Source organism: Pseudophryne corroboree, chromosome 5 (genome assembly GCF_028390025.1).
Source record: "Pseudophryne corroboree isolate aPseCor3 chromosome 5, aPseCor3.hap2, whole genome shotgun sequence".
In the NCBI taxonomy this organism is placed as follows: domain Eukaryota; kingdom Metazoa; phylum Chordata; class Amphibia; order Anura; family Myobatrachidae; genus Pseudophryne; species Pseudophryne corroboree.
Window position 1 is genome coordinate 374001912 of NC_086448.1, and position 27940 is coordinate 374029851.

Below are 27940 nucleotides of genomic sequence, written 5' to 3' on the forward strand. Positions count from 1 at the left end.
CTGGGGAACCAGAAGGATTAGGGACCATAAAACATATGATTGCTCAGTTACATGACAGATTCATACAGTTTGATAAGGAATTTCAGATTTGGAAGAGATCTATAGAATATACCCTATATACAGGTCCCTCTGCCTCAACAGTGGGTCCCTCTTCAGTTCCCACCAAACGCTCCTTGGCTCGGTTACTAAATGTCGACACAGATACTGATGACGACACAGGGGACACTGACGAAGATTCTAAGTTGGCGGATGCTACCCTCTCTAAGCGTATTCAGATTTTGATTACAAGTGTTAAGGAAGTGTTAGATATTCCTGATGAAACTCCTGTACCGGGGAAAAAAAGCTTATTTTCATTCGGATAAGAATCCTGTTGTTAATTTTCCTGTGTCGGAAGATTTAAATGCTCTGTTTGGTGAGGCCTGGAATACTCCAGACAGAAAATTCCAATTACCTAAGAGGCTATTACTGGCCTATCCCTTTCCTGAGGGTGATAGAAAAAAAATGGGAAACTCCTCCTGTGGTAGACGCCTCCCTGTCACGTTTGTCCAAAAGGGTTAGCCCCAGGCACGGCTTCACTGAAGGAACCAGCGGACCGGAAAATTGAGAATACCCTCAAATCTATATACTCGGCCAGTGGGGCTGTACTTAGACCTACCATTGCAGGTGCATGGGTTTCTAATGCCATTGAAAAGTATGCAGAAAATTTGCTTGAAAATATTGATACCATTGACAAGGATACCATTATATCCACATTGACTCATGTTAAAGATTCGGCAGAATATATGGTTGAAGCCATGAAAGACATTGGTTTATTGGCGGTTTCGGCGCGCAGGGGCCTCTGGCTTAACCAGTGGTCTGCAGAGCCTGAATCCAAGAAAAATGTAGAATCCCTACCCTATGAAGGGGAGGTTTTGTTTGGAGGACCACTAGTTGCGTGGATATCTACAACTACAGCAGGCAAGTCTGCTATTCTTCCTTTGGCTGCTCCTCCTACGAAGAAACCTTATTTTGGTCCATCTCCACAACCTGTCAGAGGTGGTAAAGCGGGGAGAGCTAGAGGTACTACTCTTTTCTTTGGTAGAGGATGGGGTCATGGCCGTGGTGGTAAAACTGCAACAACAGTGCATCAGGATCAGAAATCTGCTTCTATTCCGGCCTCTACCCCACAATGACGCTGGGACTCCCCTGTGGGTGTCCGGTCAGGAGGGGTTTCCACATCGACTGCGACATTACCTTCCTGTTTACAGGTAAAAGCCCCCTGCTGGCGGAATTGTCATAGACAATTACAGAAAATACAAATGGCAGTCGATAGACTTAGCAGGATTCCGCAACCAAAAAGATTATTCCACAATCTACTCCTACAGTACCTTGTCCTGAAGGACCGGTCACTGACTTGCTGTCAGCACATCCTGTGATGGTGACTTGTATTGAAGTTACCTCAATTACTACAGGGATACAGGTACAAGAATCTGACCTGGATCCGTTTCCATTGCCTGATGGGCTTCCCAAGAAAATAGTTTTTTCTCCTGCGACGGCGGACGCAATCCAGCCTGTGACTACATCTCCACTGGAGGTGTCCACATTGTGTGTTTCACAGAAGGGTAAACATCCTTTAACTAAATCTTCAAAACATCGTAAAACTCCTTTGCTTAAGGACGATGGTTGGAATACTTTATTCCAAGTGGATATTCCCACTCCTTGGGGGAGGGATCCTGCGGCTAATTCTAGCATTGGGATCTCTGGAACAAAACCGTCCAGATCCAGTATCTGCGGTTCTCATAAACCTCATGGCCCTCATGGGCCTGCAAAGTCTTCTGAGTCTCATGCTAAGAAGAAGGTTCCTTCTTCATCTTCAAAGTCAAAGACCAGGGCCTCAAAGGCTCTGACTGCTTCTAGGTTTGACGGTATGAAGGTCGAGCGAAAGCTCTTGGCCTGGAAAGGTATTCCGACCGAGGTCATTCCTACACTGATTCAGGCTAGAAAAGCCGTCCCGTCAAAACATTACCATAGAATATGGCGAAAGTATGTCTCTTGGTGTGAGTCCAAGAAGTTCCCTACAGAAGAATTCAAGTTGGGTAGATTACTCCTTTTCCTGCAGTCAGGAGTGGCTGTAGGCCTCAAGTTAGGCTCTATCAAGGTTAAAATTTTGGCCTTGTCCATATTTTTCCAGAAACAATTGGCCACCTTTCCAGAGGTTCAGACTTTTAGAAAAGGGGTTCTGCACAACCAACCTCTCTTTGTTTCTCCTACGGAGCCATGGGACCTTTTAATGTGGTGTTGCAGTTCCTGCAATGAGTGGTTTGAACCGTTATGGAAGGCAGAATTAAAATTTCTTACGTGGAAGGTAGTCAACCTTGTTGGCTTTGGCATCCGCAAGGCAGGTGTCTGAATTAGGGGCCTTGTCTCACAAGAGCCCTTACCTGATTTTTCATGAGGATCGGGCTGAGTTAAGGACACGTCAGCAGTACCTTCCGAAAGTTGTATCATCTTTTCAGATCAACCAACCTATTGTGGTGACCGTAGCCACTGAGGCTTCTATTATGGGAAAGTCCTTGGACGTTGTCAGGGCTTTAAAGATATATGTCAAGAGGACTGCTCCTCTTCGTAAGTCAGAAGCATTGTTCGTGCTTTATGATCCAAATAAAATTGGGTCTCCTGCTTCTAAGCAGACTATCAGTCGCTGGATCTGTTGTACTGTCCGGCACGCTTATTCTTCGGCAGGACTGCCGAAACCGACTTCGGTCAAGGCTCACTCTACTCGTAAAGTGGGCTCTTCCTGGGCGGCTGCCCTGGGTGTCTCGGCACTTCAACTCTGCCGAGCTGCTACGTGGTCAGGACTTAACACATTGGCAAAGTTCTACAAGTTTGATACTTTGGCCTCTGTTGACCTCCAGTTTGGTCAATCAGTGTTGCAGGGAACTTCAGCACTTTCCCTCCCCTAGTGGGAGCTTTGGTATTGACCCCATGGTCTATGATGCATCCCCAACATCCTCTAGGATCTAAGAGAAAATAGGATTTTAATATACATACCGGTAAATCCTTTTCTCGTAGTCCATAGAGGATGTTGGGCGCCCGCCCAGTGCTTGTGTTCCCTGCACGGTTATTACTTGTTAAGTAATGGCAGCTGTTGCTGCCACCTTTTGGTTCATGTATATTGACATGTTTTCATTGAGTTACATGTGGTTGCATGTTATAAGTTCAGTGTGAGTTGGTGTGAATCTCGCCACACAACATTGTAGTATCTTCTCTCGAGGTTGTCTGTCTCCTCGGGCACAGTTCCTAAGCTGAGGTCTGGAGGAGGGGCATAGAGGGAGGAGCCAACCCACACAATTTAAATTTTATAGTGCCCAGGGCTCCACAGGACCCGTCTATACCCCATGGTCTATGATGCATCCCCAACATCCTCTACGGACTACAAGAAAAGGATTTACCAGTAGGTATATTAAAATCCTATTTTCTTTAACGTCTTAGTGGATATTGGGGTTCTGTACTTTAGTACCATGGGGTATAGATTGGGTCATCTGGAGCCTGGCACTTAAAACCTTTAGTGTGTGTATGTGTGTGATGGCTCTTCCCCTATATGCCCCTCATACCAGACCCAGTTTAGAAAAAAGTGCCCAAAGAGCCGGGTGCATTTCTCTGGAGCTCCAGAGAGTTTTCTTTATTTTTTATATTAGTTTGTTTTCAGGTGGTCCTGGTTGGCAACCAGGCTACCTGCTTTGTGGGACTTAGAGTGGAAACCGAACCAACCTCCTGAGGGTTAATGGTTCATAATACCAGCTGACAGGACACTGAGCTCCTGAGGTGTTGATCACACATCGTTAGTATGTGTGCCCAAGCCAGCAGATAGCCGCCACCCTCTAACAGATGCCGAAGATCGAGGTGCGGTGAGTGTTACACCGGGGTCCCAGGTGCAGTCACAGGCCATGAGCTGCGGTGCCCGCCACGGACAAAACTGACTCAGGGCTCATGCCCTTCAGTGCTCACTGCCCCTTAGGGCTTGTCTGTGCTGTTATCTATATGAAATTTACTCATGGCCAGTATAATACTGTGAGGGACCACACCTGAGTTGGACCAGAGGCGGGAAGGCGCCATTTCCTGCTGCTGTGGATCATCAAGGCTGCATGCACGCTGCTTCTCCACGGACCCACGCTGTTACAGACTCTGTACTGGTACCAGGGGTTCATAGCAGGGGGAAGCACACCAGCGGTAGTGCCGCTGCACTTTTTTTTTATCAGGTTATACACATTATTTCAAACATTGTGCTGCTGTGTTCTGTGTGCTGGTCTCCCCTCCTCAGTGTCGCTCTAGGGGCTCTCTAGGGTCTGTGTGGGGGTGTTTTCCAGTGAGCTGCGCTATATTACAGCTGTGTCAAAATGTCTGTTGACATGGTTATGTGTGCTGCTTGTAACGCTACCACTTCATCACCAGGGCCTCTCATGTGTGAACAGTACAACTTATCTCCTCAGGGACACAGTTCACATACACCTGACTGGCTAGATACCTTTAAAAGCATGATTCAGAATTAGCTGCAGCTAGAAAGGAGAGACAGGTGTTAAAACATTCTATTGATTGTATGGCAAAAGCAGCAGATACCAGAAAGGCTTCTCAGCCCCCTCTATTGGTTTCACATAAAAGCTCACTGCCCCAGGTGCTCTGATTCTGATCAGCCTGATGTGGATGATGATGATATGGATGAGGACAGCTCTCTGTCCCCAGGGGTTGAGACCCTCATTTTTGCGGCAAGAGAGGTTCTTCACGTACCGGATCAGGAGTCAGAACCAAATGAGTTGTACTTTAATGTTAGACCAAAGACCTCAGCAACTTTTCCTGTGTCTAAAGAGTTAAACTCCCTGGCCAGGGAAGCAAGGTTAAATCGTGATAAGAAATTTAAAATACCTCAGAGGTTTTTAGCTACCTTTCCCCTCCCAGCTGAGGACAGGGAGGTATGGGAAAACCCCCTGTCAGTCGATCCGTCTGTGTCCAGACTGTCTAAGAAATTGGTACTGCCGGTTCCAGGGGCTATATCCCTAAAACAGCCGGCTGACCGTAAAATTGAGACCACTCTCAAGGCAATTTATATGGCAGCGGGCGTAGCACAGCGCCCCACATTAGTTTGTGGGTGGATTTCCAGGGCAATGGTCAAGTGGTCCTATAATATTATCAATGGATTAGGTAATCTGTCCCTGGATGAGCTCATTACTCTGCTGCAACACATACAGCATAGGTCTGCAAACTCGGTCCTCATTACCCCGCACAGTGCATGTTTTGCAGGTAATCCAGCAGGTGCACAGGTGTATTAATTACACACAGACACATTTTAAAAGGTCCGCAGGTGGAGTTAATTATTTCACTTGTGATTCTGTGAGGAGACCTGCAAAACGTGCACTGTGTGGGGTAATGAGGACCGAGTTTGCAGACCTATGACATACAGGATGCTGCAAATTTTATGAACGAGGCTATAAAGGAATTGTGTCAGATAAATGGCCGCACTACTGCTATGGCAGTTCAGTTTCGGCACGCAGAGCTCTGTGGTTGCGTCAATGGTCAGCGGATGTTGATTCCAAAAAGGGTGTAGAAAGTCTTCCCTTTACAGGTGATGCCTTGTTTGGGAACTAATTAAATAAATGGATTTCCCAGGCAACAGCGGAAAAGTCTGCCTATCTGCCATCGGCTGTGCCACATGCTAGACATTCTTACACAGGACCCTCCTTTAGAGTCCTTTTGTGTGGCAAGGTTCAGAGGCAGGGGCCATGGCGTCTCCACCACTCCTAGAGGATCTCGTGTTAAGTCCCGTAAACCTGCAACCCTGGACCAGACCAACGGATCCCCTGCCGCGAAGACTTATGTGTGACGGTTGGCCCGAGTAGCAAGTTGACTTTTAGGTGGGTGCTCGCCTTCAACACTTCGCCCACGTGTGGGCGAAGTCCTGCCGGGATCCTTGGGTGAGGGATCTCATTTCCCAGGGATACCAGCTGGAATTTCAAGCACTTCCTCCTCACAGATTTTTCAAATCGGGCTTACCAGTTTTGCCCGCTGCAAAAGTTACCTTTCAAGAAGCTATTTAAAAACTTTTGTGGACAGGGGTGGTAGTTCCAGTACCTCCTCCGTTACACAAAAGGGGGTTTTACTCCATTTTTTTTGTTGTTCCAAAACCGGACGGTTCGCTGCGACCCATCTTGAACCTGAAGTTTCTAAACCCGTATCTGCGGGTGTTCAAATTCAAAATGGAATCCCTGCAGGCAGTGGTGTCCAGTCTGGAGGAGAGGGAATTCTTGGTATCCCTCGATGTCAAGGATGCTTACCTACACATTCCCATGTGCCCCCCTCATCAGGCTTACCTCAGGTTCTCCATCGTGGATGACCTTTTCCAGTTTCAGGCCTTGCCCTATGGCCTGTCCACAGCTTCGAAGGTCTTCACCAAAGTCATGGCGTAGATGATGCTGCAACTGCACAGGATGGGAGTCAACATAGTCCCCTACTTGGACGATCTCCTGATAAAGGCTATGTCCAGGGTACGTCCCTTGCACAGCATCGATCTGACGACTCGCCTGCTTACGGCTCATGGGTGGATCCTAAACTTCCAGAAATCTCCCCTGGAACCGACCAAACGCCTCCAATTCCTTGGAATGATACTGGATACAGTGCCTCAAAAGGTGTTTCTTCCGATGGACAAGGCCTTGGCTATCCAGGCTTTGGTCCGCTCAGTGCTCCGTCCTCACCAGGTGTCCATACATCTTTGCTTACGTTAGCTGGGCAAGATGGTTGCTGCTTACGAGGCAATCCAATACGGCAGATTTCATACCCAGCCATTTCAGCTGGATCTGCTGGACAAATGGTCGAGGTCTCACTTTCACATACATCAGAAAGTGACCTTATCTCCAAAAGCCCGGATTTCTCTGTTATGTTGAATGTGAAGATATCGGGTTCCAAATCACTCAAGCTTGGTGGTAGATGAAAACCAACCGGTGTTTATTGACAGAATAGGTTATAACACAGTTCAGCACACTTCTTTTATCCAATTCCACATGACAATTCCCACCACAATCTCCTGACAGAACATTACTTCTTAGTCTGGGAGCAGAGAGTCTCTTCTAGCAATACAGAGTCCCGGTTAAATCCAATATAATGGGTCCCCAAGTAGATTCCTGGCAGAACATTACTTCTTAGCCTGGAATCAAAGAATCTCTATTCAGCTCTCTGGGTAGCTCTACTTATACCTCTAGAAGCTTCATATTGCTCGGGTGTGTGTGACCTCTGTATCTTAGGATCTAAAGAATTGGAATACAATACATATTCTAATCAAGGTGATTACATCAGTCAGAGAGCCACCCTGTCAGGTCAGCTCACTTTTGGACAATAGGGAGTAAGCAAACATGGACAATGGTACCTTATATGACCCAACCTTTGAGTGTCCACTGTGGTGTATGAAAACAATAGGAAACTAGGTCTAACACAAATACATTATCTAAAGGGTAACATACAACATTACACAATTGCATATATTAACAATATTTAGGTTGATTTAAACACAGTATTGGGTGAGCAGCAATGGACATGTTATGGAGAATGAACAAACAGACGAATTGGATGTATAGGGATATGGGTATAAAAAGTACATATTTGACATGGGAAATGAGGCATAGCTATCTTATTTGTCACAGACCTCATTTTTTCACATTCCTCCCACTTTTTAGACCCAGTGTCCCGGCAAGTTGTAGGTAAAGTCCTCAATGGCCAAGCAAGGCTGTTGAGACAATCCAGTAAGTCTTTCCTTAGGTTTGGTGAGAGGGTGATTAGCAATTCAGAAGTTCCTCCACCACTTTTAAGCCCTGTGCCTGGGCAATACAAACTAGCTAGCACTGTAACCCCACCTGGGTCAAAAGGACCGAGGGACATGTTTTCTGAAGTCTAATGACCGGCCTTTTGGGTCTGGTGGAATTATGAACAGCAATCCACAATTGCTCAGTTCTTCACCAGATTCCCAATTATATGTCCCTGGTAGCTAATAACTCTGGGCCCAAAACATACTTGTAAATGCCTGTACCTCTCCCACTCATTCCGTGGTCTCCCACCTGAGAACAAGCAAATAGTGGGATGCGGGCTGAGAGCAGTTTCCCTTGTGGTGGTGCATTACATCACTCGCCTCTGGCACTTCAGGAGTGGGTATTTTATCCATGTGTCCCAAACATAAATTTGTCAGTTGCATAAGGACGGCCTCAGATACAGTGTGGGGCTCTCCTCCACCCTCCTCGGATTGCATGCCCAATATCTGTCCAATGGCAGTAACATGTTGGGGCTCCTGCCCTATTGCCAAAGGCAAATTGAACTTTGGCTGCAGGGAAGTAGCAAAATCCAACAATTTGTCTCTTAACTCTTCTTCCTCAAAAGACACTTTCACTGTTCCCTCAGGTAATTCCCTATGTGACTGCAGAGAAGCTGACAGGATTGACGGATCCCTGTCCAGGTCTTTTCCCTCAAAAGCCAATTCCCCCTCCCCCAAACACAACACTGAATGGCTCAGTAGCCAGGACTGGTTGGTGCTCACCTGAAGGATTCCCTTGGAGGCTCTGTTGCTCCAGTGGTGGTAGGGTGACCATGGCGACTTCTTCCTCAATGTCTTTGTCTCGCTGGTACGCTGCAATGGTTTCTATATCCTTCAAGCCTGCAAATGGCCTGTTGTAACACAGCTCAGGCTGGTCACAGAGTGTTTCACTGCGACATTCCCCCAGGGAGAAGAGAACGGGTTGCTGACAGTGTTTCCTTGCATCCACCTGGTCAAGGTCAGACTCTTCCAGTGTAACATACTGGGCAGACAGTTCTTGGCACACTCTCACTAAGTCCTCATCTTCCATCTCGGCAAAAGGGAAGTTGTAGTGCAGTTCCTCCTGGGGTGCCTGGATTGTGGTCACTGCATTCTTCACTTCAACACGTGCTTCCTTCCGTATCGAACACTGGGCAACTTCTTCCCTTGGGTATGGGTGAAGCTGTTGCAGATGGTGCCTTTCAGCATCCACCCTGTAACACTGGTCTCGCCATGCTGGGGTATCCAGAGGCCCCCGATCCAATGCCACTTCCTCTGGCTCTGTCTGGGAAGACAATTTACTCTGCACTTGCCCTTCCGTCTCTGTATATTGTATCCTTCGTGTCATTTAGGCCACTGTGGCGATCACTTCCTCCCTGAATTCCACAAACTCTGGCTCCCCCAGCAGATTCCATGTGGCTGCTTCACTTCTGCAGTGCATGAAGCATTCCCCAGATGACACAACTTGTCCTGTATGCTGGATACTCTCAACCTGCAGATTTCCCACTGAGCTTCATTCTAGTACTCCCAAATGTACTGCATCTTGGTGAATATAAATAACATATCCGGCTTCCCAATCTGCCAATATGCTGACGAACTTCCATCCACATCTCCACTGCCCTGGTTCCATTACTGGTCCCCTCCGCTGAGTTCTGGACCATATCCTCCTCTTCCTCATCACAAGGGTGCTCAAAGTCCCATTGAGACAATTTTCCAATTAGGGACCCCTTGGTATCCACTGTGTTGAATACAATATTTCTTGCATGACACAGTTCTTGCAGGACTCCCTTCTTGCTGTATCGGTAGCATAGCGGGGCGGAATCCATTGCCTGCTGTGGTTTATTCCTTTCTGCTGGTGTCTTGAGTGATCGCACTGCTGCCGCCAAATGTGAAGATATCGGGTTCCAAATCACTCAAGCTTGGTGGTAGATGAAAAATCAACCGGTGTTTATTGACAGAATAGGTTATAACACAGTTCAGCACACTTCTGTAATCCAATTCCACATGACAATTCCCACCACAATCTCCTGACAGAACATTACTTCTTAGTCTGGGAGCAGAGAGTCTCTTCTAGCAATACAGAGTCCTGGATAAATCCAATATAATGGGTCCCCAAGTAGATTCCTGGCAGAACATTACTTCTTAGCCTGGGATCAAAGAATCTCTCTTCAGCTCTCTGGGTAGCTCTACTTATACCTCTAGAAGCTTCATATTGCTGGGGTGTATGTGACCTCTGTGTCTTAGGATCTAAAGAATTGGAATACAATACATATTCTAATCAAGGTGATTACATCAGTCAGAGAGCCACCCTGTCTGGTCAGCTCACTTTTTTGGACAATAGGGAGTAAGCAAACATGGACAATGGTACCTTATATGACTCAACCTTTGAGTGTCTACTGTGGTGTATGAAAACAATAGGAAACTAGATCTAACACAAATACATTATCTAAAGGGTAACATACAACATTACACAATTGCATATATTAACAATATTTAGGTTGATTTAAACACAGTATTGGGTGAGCAGCAATGGACATGTTATGGAGAATGAACAAACAGACTAATTAGATGTATATGGATATGGGTATAAAAAGTACATATTTGACATGGGAAATGAGGCATAGCTATCTTAATTGTCACAGACCTCATTTTCTCAGAGTGGCTACAAGTTCCTCACCTGGTAGAAGGCATGAATTTCAGTATCCAATCATGGATTCTACTGACAGGATGCCAGCCTCCGGGGTTGGGGGGCTGTGACCCAAGGGGCCCAGTTCCAGGGGATATGGTCAAGTCAGGAATCTTCTCTGCCAATAAACATCCTGGAACTCAGGGCAATTTAAAATGCCCTTCTACAAGCTTCCCATCTCCTGAGGCATCGGTTGATCCAGGTTCAATCGGACAACGCCACGGCGGTGGCGTACATAAACCGACAAGGGGGAACAAAAAGTAGAGCGGCGATGTGAGAAGTGTCACGAATACTCGTCTGGGCGCAGGCCAACGCAAGGGCCATCTCAGCCATAGTCATTCCAGGAGTGAACAACTGGGAAGCGGACTTCCTCAGCAGACACAACCTCCATTTGTGGGGAATGGGGCCTACAGCCCCAGGTGTTTCAACAGTGAATTCACTGTTGGGGCTGTCCGCAGATAGATCTGATGGCTTCTCGTCTCAACAAGAAGCTATGCCGTTACTGTTCCAGAACAAGGGATCCGCAGGCTGTAGCAGTGGATGCACTGACGACGCCTTGGATATACCAGTTTGTGTTCCCTCTACCGCTAATCCCAAGTGTTCTAATAAGACTAAGAAGGGAAAGCGTTCAAGCAATTCTAATTGCCCCGGATTGGCTTCGACGGGCGTGGTACTCAGACCTCCTAACCATGGCTCTGGAAGATCCCTGGCTTCTACCGCTCCAAAAGGATCTTCTTCAACAAGGTCCGTTCGTCTATCCAGACTTGCAGTGGCTACGTTTGACAGCTTGGAAGTTGAGAGGGAGATTCTAGCAAGAAAAGGTCTTCCCTCCCGGGTTATTTCCACCATTGTCCAAGCCAGAAAGAGAGTGACGTGAAAACATTATCATATCTGGAAAAAGTATGTTTCCTGTTGTGAAAGTAGAAAGGTGTCTCCTGTGGAATTTAGAATTGGTCGTTTTCTACTTTTCCTGCAAGCGGGAATGGATATGGGCCTGCTTTTAGGCTCCATCAAAGTCCAGATTTCGGCGCTCTCTATTTTCTTCCAGAAACAACTTGCCATGTACAAACTTTCCTGAAAGGCGTTCTTCATATGCAACCGCCCTTCGTACCTCCCACCGCTCCGTGGGATCTCAGTCTGGTATTTCCTTTCTTCAATTGGACTGGTTTGAACCCTTACATAGGGTGGAGTTAAAATTTCTCACCTGGAAAACGGTGCTGCTACTAGCATTGGCATCTGCAAGACGTGTCTCTGAATTGGGGGCCGTATCCTGTAAGAGCCTTTATTTGGTTTTTCATGAAGACAGGGCGGAACTCAGGACCTGTCCTCCGTTTTTGCCAAAGGTGGTTTCAGCTTTTCATGTCAATCAACCCATTGTGGTTCCGGTGTTGTCTGACGCTTCCATTGGGCCAGAGTCCTTGGATGTAGGAGGGCTCTGAAGATTTATGTCAAGAGGACGGCTCGTGATCGAAAATCTGATTTGCTGTTTGTCCTTTATGATGCCACCAAGATTGGTTCTACATATTCCAAGCAATCCATTGCTCGTTGGCTCAGGTTGACCATTCAACAGGCCTATACTTCGGCGGCTCTACCATTTGCTGACGTCTATTCAGGCCTACTCGACGAGGTCTGTGGGCTCTTCCTGGGCGGCTGCCCAGTGTGTCTCGGCCTTACAGTTGTGCCGAGCTACTACTTGGTCTGGTTCGAACACTTTTGTGAAATTCTGTCAGTTCGACACCTTGGCCAGGGATGACCTTTAGTTTGGTCATGCGGTTTTACAGGGGTCTCCGCACTCTCCCACCCGTTTGGGAGCTTTGGGACTTCCCCATGGTACCAAAGTACAGATCCCCAGTATCCACTAGGACTTTAGAGAAAATAGTAATTTAATACCTATCGGTAATTCCTTTTCTCGTAGTCCATAGTGGATACTGGGCACCCGCCTCAGTGCTTCGATTCCTGCTTACCTGAATAAGTGTTTGGTTGGTCCACCGTTGCAGACCTTTTATGTTGTTGGCATAGCTTTGCTATCCTGGTTAGGTTGGTGTTGCTATCCTCTGTTCAGGTTAACGCCCTCCTTTTGGTTATGGCTGTGTGTTGGCTTGTTGCCTCACTGCTATTGTAATTATTCCTTCTCTCGTGGTATGTCCGCCTCCTCTGGCACAGTTTTCCTGGACTGGGTCTTGTGGACGGGGCATAGAGGGGAGGAGCAAGCACACACATACACACACTAAAGGTTTTAAAGTGCCAGGCTCCAGTGGACCCGATCTATACCCCATGGTACTAAAGTACAGATCCCTAGTATCCACCACGGACTACGAGAATAGGAATTACCGGTAGGTATTAAATTCCTATATATTTTTTTTTGCCATCAAAACTTTATGCTTATTTTTGGATGTACTGTATTCAAAATGTGTCAAACCCTAAATAAAGTTCTCAGTCTGTAGTTTATAAGATATTTTCAGGAAGGAATCATCTGCAAAGATCATCTGAAATGACTTATGAAGTTTTGGAAATGTTTGCTGGTTGTCTTGGCTGGGTACTTTGGGCACTTTTATTCTTTGGTACTTTGCCAGTTTCTCCTGATACACTGAGGTGGCCATGAAGTATGCTTTCATTATAGGGGCATGGGCCCCAGTTCTCATTTTTTGTGGTCCTTGTTCTAAATAAAAATGTTGATCAAAGGATGTGTCCTTCTCAATAAGATCTGTTTCATATGTGATAAACGGTTTCATCAACCTGTTTTGTTTTTGTCTTTTTTGTGCTTTTGGTTTAAACTGTTAGACTTTTTACTCCAGGTCTTTAAGTCCTAAGGTATTCTTTCATATTCCTGTTTATCCTTTAGGATACTATTGTTGTTAATGTATTTCAAGTTCAATATATTTTCCTTCATTATGTAATTTGTATTTCAGTCTGCATTGTGTTTGCTTAAACATGAGCCCATAGAGCAGTTTCTAGATATTAGTTCCATAGTGAGAAATACTGTAGCGAAATGTATAGTTATACTAACGACCCCATACTCCCTAACATTGGCCCCTACTTGATTGCTGCTGCCCTGCTGCTTTCTTGAGCGTCATGTCCTCTGATGCAGCAATGTTTATAACCCATGTACTTGTCCTGCACTGTCTCGTACTGTAAGTCAAGGTCTTTTTTGCTCATAGGTTTATGTACTTTGTTGGAGGCTGTGGAACCCATGCGACACCATATAAATATGGGATAACCATGATAATAATATTTGCAGTATTTTAGAGATCTTTTGCTCTTTCCAGTAGTATGAGACCATATTTATCTTGAAATATAAACTTGGGCAAGATAATATGGCCATAAGACTGCAATTTGCTGGACCCGGCATAATTTTGATGAGAAAACCACTAGAGTTTAAGCAGCAATTTTAAGGCAAAAACAACCAGGTTTTGCTTTATAGTTAATTGCTGCTTTAAATCTATCGACTAAGGCTAGCAAAACAAAATAATCATCAGGTTCTGTGTGGGTACTCCATAAAAAATCAGTGATATTGATGTAGTGTGATGAGCACAAACGTTGAAAAATGGCCTTAGGTGAGTGATTATCTTGTCTTATGTTTTGCATTCATTATAGATACCATCTGAAAAATACTTTTGATAAATTGTAAGTGAAGTTATGACCCAGACTTTCATTACTCCTTTATTAGCATACCTACAGTATGTGGCTGAGAATGCAACATATCCAGCTTTGTGCTATACAACCTGCCACAACCTGCCAGATGTAGAACAGAGCATTCGACCAAGAGTAACGAACATACTTTTTGTTATCTAATGCAAGGAACTGCATAATAAAACATTTTCAAGGAGTCATGATGTTGTGTTAATAAACGGAGACAGCGGAAGCTCCATTATTGCTTTTATCAGTGTTGCTAGATCACTTAGATATGAATGAAATAATAAGAATTTACTCACCGGTAATTCTATTTCTCGTAGTCCGTAGTGGATGCTGGGAACTCCGTAAGGACCATGGGGAATAGATGGGCTCCGCAGGAGACTGGGCACTCTAAGAAAAAATTAGGACTACTGGTGTGCACTGGCTCCTCCCTCTATGCCCCTCCTCCAGACCTCAGTTAGGGAAACTGTGCCCGGAAGAGCTGACACAATAAGGAAAGGATTTGGAATCCCGGGTAAGACTCATACCAGCCAGACCAATCACACCGTACAACTCGTGATACTATACCCAGTTAACAGTATGAATAATAACTGAGCCTCACGAACAGATGGCTCATAACAATAACCCTTTAGTTAGGCAATAACTATATACAAGTATTGCAGACAATCCGCACTTGGGATGGGCACCCAGCATCCACTACGGACTACGAGAAATAGAATTACCGGTGAGTAAATTCTTATTTTCTCTGACGTCCTAGTGGATGCTGGGAACTCCGTACCGGACCATGGGGATTATACCAAAGCTCCCAAACGGGCGGGAGAGTGCGGATGACTCTGCAGCACCGAATGAGCAAACTCAAGGTCCTCCTCAGCCAGGGTATCAAACTTGTAGAATTTTGCAAACGTGTTTGATCCCGACCAGGTAGCAGCTCGGCAAAGTTGTAAAGCCGAGACCCCTCGGGCAGCCGCCCAAGAAGAGCCCACCTTCCTCGTGGAATGGGCTTTTACTGATTTAGGATGCGGTAGTCCAGCCGCAGAATGTGCAAGTTGAATCGTGGAGCAGATCCAGCTACCAATAGTCTGCTTAGAAGCAGGAGCACCCAGCTTGTTGGGTGCATGCAGGATAAACAGCGAGTCAGTCTTTCTGACTCTAGCCGTCCTGGAAACATATATTTTCAGGGCCCGGACTACGTCCAGCAACTTGGAGGCCTCCAAGTCCCGCGTAGCCGCAGGCACCACAATAGGTTGGTTCACATGAAACGCTGATAGCACCTTAGGGAGGAATTGGGGACGCCTCCTCAATTCTGCTCTGTCCATATGGAAAATCAGATAGGGGCTTTTACAGGACAAAGCCGCCAATTCTGACACCCGCCTAGCCGAAGCCAAGGCCAAAAGCATGACCGCTTTCCACGTGAGATATTTTAATTCCACGGTCTGAAGTGGCTCAAACCAATGTGATTTTAGGAAATCCAACACAACGTTGAGATCCCAAGGTGCCACTGGAGGCACAAAAGGGGGCTAAATATGCAGCACTCCCTTAACAAACGTCTGAACTTCAGGCAGTGAAGCCAGTTCTTTTTGAAAGAAAATCGACAGGGCCGAAATCTGGACTTTAATGGATCCCAATTTTAGGCCCATAGTCACTCCTGACTGTAGGAAGTGCAGAAATCGACCCAGCTGAAATTCCTCTGTTGGGGCCTTCATAGCCTCACACCAAGCAACATATTTCGCCATATGCGTTGATAATGCTTTGCTGTCACATCTTTCCTAGCTTTTATCAGCGTAGGAATGACTTCATCCAGAATGCCCTTTTCCATCAGGATCCGGCGTTCAACCGCCATGCCGTCAAACGCAGCCGCGGTAAGTCTTGGAACAGACAGGGCCCCTGCTGTAGCAGGTCCAGTCTGAGAGGCAGAGGCCAAGGGTCCTCTGAGATCATTTCTTGTAGTTCCGGGTACCAAGTCCTTCTTGGCCAATCCGGAATGATGAGTATAGTTCTTACTCCTCTCTTTCTTATTATTCTCAGCACCTTTGGTATGAGAGGAAGAGGAGGGAACACATAAACCGACTGGTACACCCACGGTGTTACTAGAGCGTCCACAGCTATCGCCTGAGGGTCCCTTGACCTGGCGCAATATCTTTTTAGCTTTTTGTTTAGGCGGGACGCCATCATGTCCACCTGTGGCCTTTCCCAACGGTTTACAATCAGTTGGAAGACTTCTGGATGAAGTCCCCACTCTCCCGGGTGGAGGTCGTGCCTGCTGAGGAAGTCTGCTTCCCAGTTGTCCACTCCCGGAATGAACACTGCTGACAGTGCTATCACGTGATTTTCCGCCCATCGGAGAGTCCTTGTGGCTTCTGCCATCGCCATCCTGCTTCTTGTGCCGCCCTGTCGGTTTACATGGGCGACCGCCGTGATGTTGTCTGACTGAATCAGCACCGGCTGGTTTTGAAGCAGGGGTCTTGCCTGACTTAGGGCATTGTAAATGGCCCTTAGTTCCAGAATATTTATGTGTAGGGAAGCCTCCTGACTCGACCATTGTCCTTGGAAGTTTCTTCCCTGAGTGACTGCCCCCCAACCTCGGAGGCTTGCATCCGTGGTCACCAGGACCCAGTCCTATATGCCGAATCTGCGGCCCTCTAGAAGATGAGCACTCTGCAGCCACCACAGCAGAGACACCCTGGCCCTCGGGGACAGGGTGATCAGCCGATGCATCTGAAGATGCGATCCGGACCACTTGTCTAACAGATCCCACTGAAAGATCCTTGCATGGAACCTGCCGAATGGAATTGCCTCGTAAGAAGCTACCATCTTTCCCACGACTCGCGTGCAGTGATGCACCGACACCTGTTTTGGTTTCAGGAGGTCTCTGACCAGAGATGACAACTCCTTGGCCTTCTCCTGCGGGAGAAACACCTTCTTCTGTTCTGTGTCCAGAATCATACCCAGGAACAGCAGACGCGTCGTAGGAACCAGCTGCGACTTTGGAATATTCAGAATCCAGCCGTGCTGTTGTAGCACTTCCTGAGATAGTGCTACTCCGACCAACAACTGCTCCCTGGACCTCGCCTTTATAAGGAGATCGTCCAAGTATGGGATAATTAGAACTCCCTTCTTTCGACGGAGTATCATCAATCATCATTTCGGCCATTACCTTGGTAAATACCCTCGGTGCCGTGGACAGACCAAACGGCAACGTCTGGAATTGGTAATGGCAGTCTTGTACCACAAATCGGAGGTACACCTGGTGAGGTGGGTAAATGGGGACATGCAGGTACGCATCCTTGATGTCCAGTGATACCATGTAATCCCCCTCTTCCAGGCTTGCAATAACCGCCCTGAGCGATTCCATTTTGAACTTGAACCTTCTTATATAAGTGTTCAAGGATTTTAAATTTAGAATGGGTCTCACCGAACCGTCTGGTTTCGATACCACAAACATTGTGGAATAGTAACCCCGTCCCTGTTGAAGGAGGGGAACTTTTATTATCACCTGCTGGAGGAACAGCTTGTGAATTGCCGCCAGCACCACCTCCCTGTCCAGGGGAGTAGCTGGCAAGGCTGATTTGAGGTAACGGCAAGGGGGAGACGTCTCGAATTCCAGCTTGTATCCCTGAGATACCACTTGGAGAACCCAGGGATCCACCTGTGAGCGAACCCACCGGTCGCTGAAGTTCCGGAGACGGGCCCCCACCGCATCTGGCTCCACCAGTGGAGCCCCAGCGTCATGCGGTGGATTTAGTGGAAGCAGGGGAGGATTTCTGATCTTGGGAACTGGCTGTATGGTGCAGCTTTTTCCCCCTATCCCTGCCTCTGGGCAGAAAGGACGCGCCTTTAACCCGCTTGCCTTTCTGGGGCCGAAAGGACTGTACCTGATAATACGGTGCTTTCTTTGGCTGTGAGGGAACCTGGGGTAAAAATGTCGACTTCCGAGCTGTCGCTGTGGAAACGAGGTCCGAGAGACCATCCCCAAACAATTCCTCACCCTTGTAAGGCAAAACCTCCATGTGCCTTTTAGAATCCGCATCACCTGTCCACTGCCGAGTCCATAATACTCTCCTGGCAGAAATGGACATTGCATTTATTCTAGATGCCAGCCGGCAAATATCCCTCTGTGCATCTCTCATGTATAAGACTACGTCTTTAATATGCTCTATGGTTAGCAATATAGTGTCCCTGTCAAGGGAATCAATATTATCAGACAGGGAATCAGACCACGCTGCTGCAGCACTGCACATCCAAGCTAAAGCAATAGCAGGTCTCAGTATAGTACCTGAGTGTGTATATACAGACTTCAGGATAGCCTCCTGCTTTCTATCCGCAGGCTCCTTTAAGGCGGCCGTATCCTGAGACGGTAGTGCCACCTTTTTTGACAAGCGTGTGAGCGCATTATCCACCCTCAGGGATGTCTCCCAACGTACCCTGTCCTCTGGCAGGAAAGGGTACGCCATTAGTAACTTTTTAGAAATCACTAATTTTTTATCAGGGGATGCCCACGCTTCTTCACACACTTCATTTAACTCATCTGAAGGGGGAAAAACCACTGGTTGCTTTTTCTCCCCAAACATAATACCCTTTTTAGTGGTACCTGGGTAAATGTCAGAAATGTGCAACACATTTTTCATTGCCGTAATCATGCAACGGATAGCCTTAGTGGAATGTACATTAGTTTCGTCGTCGTCGACATTGGAGTCCCTGATGGCCTTTGAGACGCCTGGGCACGCACTGGCTGAGAAGCCGGCTGTCCCACAGCTGTTATGTCATTAAACCTTTTATGTAAGGAGTTGACACTGTCTGTTAATACCTTCCACATATCCATCCACTCTGGTGTCGACCCCGCAGGGGGTGACATCACATTTATCGGCACCTGCTCCGCCTCCACATAAGCCTCCTCATCAAACATGTCGACACAGCCGTACCGACACACCGCACACACACAGGGAATACTCTGACTGAGGACAGGACCCCACCAAGTCCTTTGGGGAGACAGAGAGAGAGTATGCCAGCACACACCACAGCGCTATATAACACAGGGATTTACACTACACAAAGTGATTTTCCCTATAGCAGCTATAATACACAGTATTGCGCCTAAATTTAGTGCCCCCCCTCTCTTTTTTACCCTATTGAGCCTGGAAACTGCAGGGGAGAGCCTGGGGAGCTGTCTTCCAGCGGAACTGTGAAGAGAAAATGGCGCCAGTGTGCTGAGGGAGATAGCCCCGCCCCTTTCACGGCGGACTTCTCCCGCTCTTTTATTAATATTATGGCAGGGGATTTTTTTACACATATATAGTTTATTAGACTATATTATGTGTTTTTTGCCATTTTTAAGGTAATCTAATTGCAGCCCAGGGTGCCCCCCCCAGCGCCCTGCACCTATCAGTGACCGGAGTATGTGGTGTGCATGGGGAGCAATGGCGCACAGCTGCAGTGCTGTGCGCTACCTTAATGAAGACCGGAGTCTTCAGCCGCCGATTTTCTCCTCGGAATCTTCCGTCTTCTGGCTCTGCAAGGGGGACGGCGGCGCGGCTCCGGGACCGGACGACCGAGGCTGGGCCTGTGTTCGATCCCTCTGGTGCTAATGGTGTCCAGTAGCCTAGAAGCCCAAGCTAGCTGCAAGCAGGTAGGTTCGCTTCTCTCCCCTAAGTCCCTCGTAGCAGTGAGTCTGTTGCCAGCAGATCTCACTGAAAATAAAAAACCTAATAAATACTTTCTTTACTAGGAGCTCAGGAGAGCCCCTAGTGTGCAACCAGCTCGAGCCGGGCACAGATTCTAACTGAGGTCTGGAGGAGGGGCATAGAGGGAGGAGCCAGTGCACACCAGTAGTCCTAATTCTTTCTTAGAGTGCCCAGTCTCCTGCGGAGCCCGTCTATTCCCCATGGTCCTTACGGAGTTCCCAGCATCCACTAGGACGTCAGAGAAATACTTAACCTGTTTAAACTTCTGTTTGCTTTTTACTCAGGCGCAGCTGATCCATGACCGTAATACTGCATCACATTCAGCAGTAGTAGCCAAATCAAGTGCTGCTACGCCAGAAAAAGTACAGATGACTTGGACTAAAGAAAAGCTCATTGCTGAGAAGCATAAAATTAAAGATTTAAATGCTGCAAATTACCGGGATATTTTTAACATGAAACCGTAAGTTGCTATAGAAAGGTTATGTTCAAATATATTTTAGTTGTTGACCTGAAAACCTACCCTTTATGGGACTAAGGTTTATTTTATTGTTTTTAGAAATGTGTTGAGTTATTTACAGTGGCTTTCAGCACACATGGTAATTACAGGTAAAATGATGGCTCACTTCTTCCTGGGATTTATGTGACTAGAATATTGTGCAAGCATTCAGTGGCCTGAGGGTTAATGTACAAGCAGGTGTAAGACAACAGGGAAGTATTTTTAATTCTGTTCAATTACAAAATTGGCTGAAGGATAATAAGGAGTGATGTAACATAATTAACACCCCCTTTAACAGTAACCGAAACCTTTTCATGGATGGATTGACAATAATGAATTACACACAATTCATGTCGTACAACTATAGTGAATACAGTCAAACCTAGTTACAATAGGAAGAATTTCAGTGCAAACGATTACATTATTAAAGGCTAACCACTAAACCATTATCTCCAATCTATAGCTATGATCCTACTTAAGGCTCAAATACAGGTAAGGAAAATCCAGAAATTTCGACAAGAGAAACAAATTGGAGAGTAATAAAGTACCAATCAGTCAGCTTCGAACATTAATTTTACAGGCTGCGTTTGGAAAATGACAGTTAGGAGCTGATTGGTTGCTAGTTTATCTCTTTTTACTTTTTCACTCTCCAAGGCTTAGTACATCTGCCCTTAATCAGAAAACTTGTGCTGTGTATATTATTTTGTATTATGTCAACTGAGTTTATTTGTATCGTTTATGTGCTGCTTTGTCCCATCTAAGAGCAGTCACTCCCTTAGAAGACCATAATAATATATTTTATCCCTTTTCACTTTATCTCTCTCCAAGTTCAACTGCGTTAAAAACTTTTTTATTTTTAAATTGAGCAGTTGCCCTTTAACTATATTGTCTTACAGCAGACCGATGTAATGATTGGCACAGACGATCTTGAGCATACACATTTACCAATCCACCACCCGATATGTCTGAAAGCATAGTCATTTGACTATGCCCATCGACTTCTCCAATCTACAGTAATGGCTGCTGCGGCCGACCTATCGCACGGTCAGCAGGTTGATCGTACACACAAAGAAGATGTGGATGATATACAGTATCGGCATTGGCTGTGCGAAAGGGCTGACCTGATATGTCTGTAAACAACATTGTTCACAGACCTATCGGGTGTACACACCTGCCGATCTGCTAGCGATATAGCGTTCATCGACCCAGCCTTCGTTTTAGCAGTCCATTTCAGTTGAGTGATTCAGGACTCCTTCATGCAGTTCTTGCCACCATAATTGCTATAAAAACAGGAATAGTAGTTTGATCTGCGCTCTCAAATACAGTGGCAGCCTATGTGATACAAAGAGCCTTCACCAAGACCCCAAATAGAATACTAGAAACAAAAAAAGCGACCACACCTGGCGCCACCATGTACAAAATTGATTTACCAGCTTACTTGGCAGTGAAATGACAAAATATGTACAATAACCTCTTTTCAGAGATAATAGGTATCTGCAAGATCAAAAGCAAACATACATAGTGCAACCAATTTGTATAAAATATAAGGAAGATTTATTATTGGTTCAATTCGCATAAATATGAGTCAATAGTGCATATCATCCACCAGATGGCATCAATCCTCAGTTCTCATAGGCATCTCAGTGCACTGAAAACTCAGAGGGATAATATATAGTGCAATAGAGCTTCACCATATAAAATTTATTTAGACAAAAACACACTTCCATAAAACATGAATTTAAAAGCATATATCACCCATTTGAGATAGAATACTGGAAATCCAATTAGCTACAGAACCAGCTGTGTCAGGTCTCCTGAACGGGATCCAGTTGATTAGAGCCTTGTGCTTAAGCGCGCTTTCGGTCCTCAGACCTTCCTCAGAAGCATAACGCTTATGCATCTGAGGAAGGTCTGAGGACCGAAAGCGCGCTTAAGCACAAGGCTCTAATCAACTGGATCCCGTTCAGGAGACCTGACACAGCTGGTTCTGTAGCGAATTGGATTTCCAGTATTCTACCCCAAATGGGTGATATATGCTTTTAAATTCATGTTTTATAGAAGTGTGTTTTTGTCTAAATAAATTTTATATGGTGAAGCTCTATTGCACTATATATTATCCCTCTGAGTTTTCAGTGTACTGAGATGCCTATGAGAACTGAGGATTGATGCCATTTGGTGAATGATATGCACTATTGACCCATATTTATGTGAGTTGAACCAATAATAAATCTTCCTTATATTTTATACAAATTGGTTGCACTATGTAAATTTGGTTCTGATCTTGCAGATACCTATTATCTCTGAAAAGAGGTTATTGTACATCTTTTGTCATTTCACTGCCAAGTAAGCTGGTAAATCAATTTTGTATATGGTGGCGCCAGGTGTGGTCGCTTTTTTTGTTTCTACCATAATTGCTATACTTGGCTGTCTGTTCTCTTGATTGGCAAATCCAGTAACAGCACGATGACCTGCACCAGCAGATGGCAGTTCCAGTGCCATGCAGGAGAGAGTTCTCTCAAGTCTCTCATGCATGCCTGCTACTGTAGGTGGCTAGAACAATGGATACACTTGGTCTAATACATTTTTATTTATTTTTTTATTATATTCAAGTCATTCTGAAACATTCGGCACAAGTGTTGTTCAATATATTTTTAATTTCTGTTACTGGGGTTTCTCATTACATCTAAATAAAATTTGATAAAGATTATACTATCAAATATTAGTGAATGTACATTTTTTTCTTGTTACTTCTACTACTTACGTCTCAACACCCCCTAGTGTATTTAAATGTTATACTATATCACATAATATGGCTTTTTAACAGGTTCACAATGCTTTGCTCTTGTTTTGCTTTATTGTTCACTTGATCCTATTCTTCCCTCTTCAGTTTTTTTTTTTTTTTAAACTAACACATGCGAGACGGCCAGAGCTCTGAGACTCTGGCCTGTCGAAGTCAAAAATATTACATACACACCACATGCAAACTCCAAACAGATGGGTCTCTGTTCGTGCGTTTTGCACATATACGGTAGCATACACATTCGCACAGAGAAGCCACAAAGACATATACAACATATTCATACAACACACAGACCAAACATGTTTAGCATCATTTTGTATTAAATTATATAATATCGTGTAACATCATATATATATATATATATATATATATATATATATATATATGTGTATTATTGGAATGGAACAAGTTAAACATATCATGCTTAGTGTCAATTGATCAGGAGAATGTGGGTATTAATTTGATAGCTATGGGTAGATTGTAGCACATTGCAACGATTAGATATGATTAAATTTATGAATATGAAGCCACATTCTAAAGTGAACAAAGGATTTCCTGAAAGACAGCATGTGTGCAGAAAGAAACCAGTGGCTAACTCCTATAATTGCATCATCAAACTAGACGTTGCTTGCATATGAACTGACCAATAACACATCATGAATGAGAGACCTCCCTTCCCTGGACCAATAACAGAAGACTCAGTCCCAGACATGTACCTCCCCCAATACACAGTATATAGGTATTTCCTCTCACCCAGGAAGTTCTGTTAGTTGCTGTTGGTGCAGATTCAAAGATGGAGAGACCTTTTAATATCAAATATATATATCTGAGCATTGGACCTCAGCCTACATTGTGTGCGACTGCTTGCTTTCTCTTAAGGGATGTAGTGTGTGCGACGTACAGCGCACTTTTATCGTATATGATAATAAGATGCGCCTTGCGTCTGCAGCAATATATATTATCGCTGGCATTTTAAATATTTATTAGAGAAATAATTATAACTTTACAGTTGGGGGCTATGTCCACGATATCACGTACTTAGTGATGCGCAGTACAGACGCTGCTGTGGTCTACCAGCTAAGGATGGATGCATCTAGATGCTGCTGAACCGCATGCCATTTTTTTGTGTTATCAGTAAGGCGCTGATATGAATCAAGGGACAATATATTTCTTTGTTGCTGTGAGTGTGATAAAAACACACAATATTAGAAATGCTGCAGCATATTTTTATTGTTGCTAAACAAGGTTCAGTAAGTCATATTGTGTTTGATTCAGATTGGATTCTTTATCTGTTAAGTAAATTTAAAGAGCATTTAAAAGTTTGTGCATAGTATGGATATAGCTGTGTTAGCATGCTGAGGCCTATTCACATACTGCTAACGTAGGCCTGAAGTAGCAAAGCTTTGTTCATGCTGAAAGAGCGTGTGGAAGCGTTGTTACCATGCAGTGGGAATTGTCTATTAGGACAACTTCCGGTGCTTGTATAAATTGGGATTTATGTGTGACAAAAGAGCTTAGTGTTTGTATTCCGGCCGCACGGTGTGATCATCATTTTGTCCATGCACATGGCTTGGGAAGGGGGAGGAGCAGTGGCCATTTTATGTACGTAAGGTCACTATCCACCTAGCTAACAGCTGACTTTCAGTTTGTTAAACAATTTGTTTCCTTTGTCACAAATAAACAATATATATGTACAAATTCATTACCATTTAAAAGCTACCAATGAATTTAACTAACCCATGCCATAGTCAATTATAAATAGTGTTTCAATTGGGCCTAGTGAGAGTAATAGTGAGATAAATACTTCATGTAAAAATTACACACAGATGATAGTTGTTGTTTTTTCTCCAGGAATTGTTAACCCTCTGCTTGCTACAAGATAGGCAATTGAAATGTTAATGAACCTGTTCAACCACCCTGGAACAGCAAGCATGTGAACATCTGAGATGCAAATTAGATGCTCTGTAGAGACTACATTCATTCAGTATGTGTGTATGAATACATGTGCTGTGTGGGGGTTTTATGAGAGTCAAATAATGTGTGTGGGTGTATGTGTGTATATATATATATATATGTGTGTGTGTGTGTGTGTGTGTGTGTGTGTGTGTGTGTGTGTGTATATGTCTGTGTGTATATATGTGTGTGTGTGTGTGTGTGTGTGTGTGTATATATATATTGGCCACTGCTAGCTACAGACCCTGGCTTGAAATTACGTGGAATTAAACCCCCGATGTGTGCATATAGGAGAGGTCCCAACCTGCGCCAACTACTGATGCGTCCCACCATGCAACCTATTGTAGGGTCTGCATGTTGGTTACGCTCAGGAAGGACTGGTTGCTTCAAATGCAAGGGGTGTACTACCTGTAACTCGATGCTCAGTGGTAAAGATTTTCGCCACCCACATAATGGTACAAGAATACCCATTAAGCACAATTTGACATGCACTAGTGCTTTTGTGGTGTATATAATCATCTGTCCGTGTGGTCTCTACTATACGGGAATGACCAAGAGATCATTTAGGGAGCGGATGGCCAACCACAGATACTCTATTCGACAAGCCATAGAAACTGGTGCTTCTGACAAACCTGTGGCAATACATTTTCTACATGCTAATCACCAAGTTGCTTCACTATGGTGTATGGTGATTGATCATATTCCTGAACCCCTGAGGGGCGGCGACCGGGTACTTTCTTTAAAGATATGTGAAGCTCGTTGGATCTACAGGCTTGACACCATTGCCCCACGTGGCCTTAATGAACACAATCCTTTAAATATTTTCATTCATTAGTTGGTGAACGAGAATCATAGTTTGATTCTCCTTTTTATGAGAGGCACAACAAGTGTTATGTGTTATGTGTATATCTTATATGTTTAGTGTTAAGTGTTGATAGTGTAGGCTATCTTTATATTGTTCTAGATTTTTTTCATTGGATAGTCCAGTTTCCTGCCGGGTCCTCTTCTATAGCAGTCTTAGAATATTTTTATAAATATATTTAATATACGTCTAAGTAACATGTAGAGGGATCCACCTGCTGTATATACACTTGTCTGGTACCTTTTGTGTTGAGCGCTCCATATAGTCGCTGTATTTGAGTGGAGTGCCTTACATTCTCTCATCTACCTCCACCTATATGGTTAATATTGAGCTTTAAATAGATTTTATTTGTTTAAAATACTAGATAACTATGATATATAGGTGTTTTGTCTACATGCAGCAATGACATTGGCTAGGCTGAGATTTATGGCATTGATGGTTTATTATAACTATATAGTGGAACGCAGCCCGCTGTACGTGTGGAGCGCATGTAGTGCACGTCCGGCACTTCCGGGTTTGCGTTCCACGAGGATGACAGGATGTGTCTCATTAGCTGGTGAAATGTAATATAAGCACTTCCGGGTGCTTCCGGGTGTATATACTGTGCTTTTGCGTCTTCAACATTGGGTGAAATATACTGCAGCATTATTTGTAGATGCACTGTATAGTGCATCTGGTGAGTTGGTGGGTATGTACTATATGCATCTGTGAACGTTTAGCTTGTGTCCTACGTTGTTGTTATTTGTAGTGAGCCGGTGGAATGCATATGATGCACTTCCGGTATTTCCGGGTGTGCACTGTGCCTCCCCGGCTGATGGTGGTTAGGAACAGGTGTGTATAATTGAACCTGCTGATATGTATGGTGTAACAGACCTTTGTGTTAGTGCTATCTTGTGATATACTTTATGCAGTGTTGGGGCGCCAGCATTGTCAGGTGTGATCATTGATTACTGATGATTGTCTAATTAATGTTTGCTGTGTTGCTATATAAGGGGACCCGGTAGGCATAGTCAGTATGCTGTTAGCTGGCATGCTGACTGGATGTCTGCGGTGACTGTCTTGAAAAAGACCTTATAGGTCGAAACGTCGACTATCTATTGATGACTGCGATGAACTAATAAAAGCCTTTTAATTTATTGGACTGGTGAGTGCCCTCTTTTGAGATCTCTTTGGTCTCGGATACCTGGTATATGTGAAACTCTCCTTGGGGTTTTTTGAGGAGCACCCCTATATATGGATTTTTCTGATGTGAGTGCGGACTTTCAAAGAAATTATATATATATATATATATATATATATATATATATATATATATTTATTATTATTATATGGATATATGTATATTTATATCCGTGTATGCTCTGCAAGATAGCTATCCAATCTGAATCATAGCATTTAAATAATAGTCAATAGCCATATTATATTGAAGTGTTTTAAAATTGATCGTTAAAGTGTTATTGTTAATGACAATTCGCAAAATATTTGCATTTCATAAGTGAAGCTCCGTTCCTACCTAAAAGTTTAGGTAGCACGTAGCGGAAGCTTTCCGGCAGGGGACTTCCGGTGCTCAAAGGGAACGTGGAAGCATTATTTAACTACTACAATACAATACAATACAAATAGTGTTTTTATTTTTATTGTATTACTAGAGTTGGGTAACAGAGTGTGGCAAGCTGCGTGCAAAGGTACGCAGCGATACATATTTGCGTACGCAAGTATACACGTGTCAGTACAATAGTACGTGGACGCGTATATAGCGATGCACAGATACGTGGACGCACAGGCGGGAAACGTGAGTGCGTATTTACGCAAGCGGAAGTTAGCCGCGTAATAGAAATTGATTGATAAGGTGGGACAAAACACATTTTAACAGGTAACTATCCGATTTTAAAGCACATTACTATACTATAATACTTTGTTTAAAGTGTAATACCTCTGAAGGGGATGTTATCAATCACTGGTAAAGGACTTTTTTTTCTGTACAGAATAGCTAAAAGTGTGGGTTGTTGAAAAGAAAGTGTGAGTGGA

General features: G+C 44.6%; 1 protein-coding gene across 3 annotated transcripts in view; it reads left to right on the forward strand.

Moving 5' to 3' along the window:
- Window positions 1-27940, forward strand: part of SLC12A7 (solute carrier family 12 member 7) — a 952187-nt gene that overhangs the window by 878182 nt on the left and 46065 nt on the right. For all 3 annotated transcript variants that reach the window (XM_063922663.1, XM_063922664.1, XM_063922665.1), the window contains exon 22: window positions 20086-20261. In XM_063922663.1, coding sequence (XP_063778733.1) covers window positions 20086-20261 — 176 coding nt within the window. The remainder of the gene's footprint in view (window positions 1-20085; window positions 20262-27940) is intronic.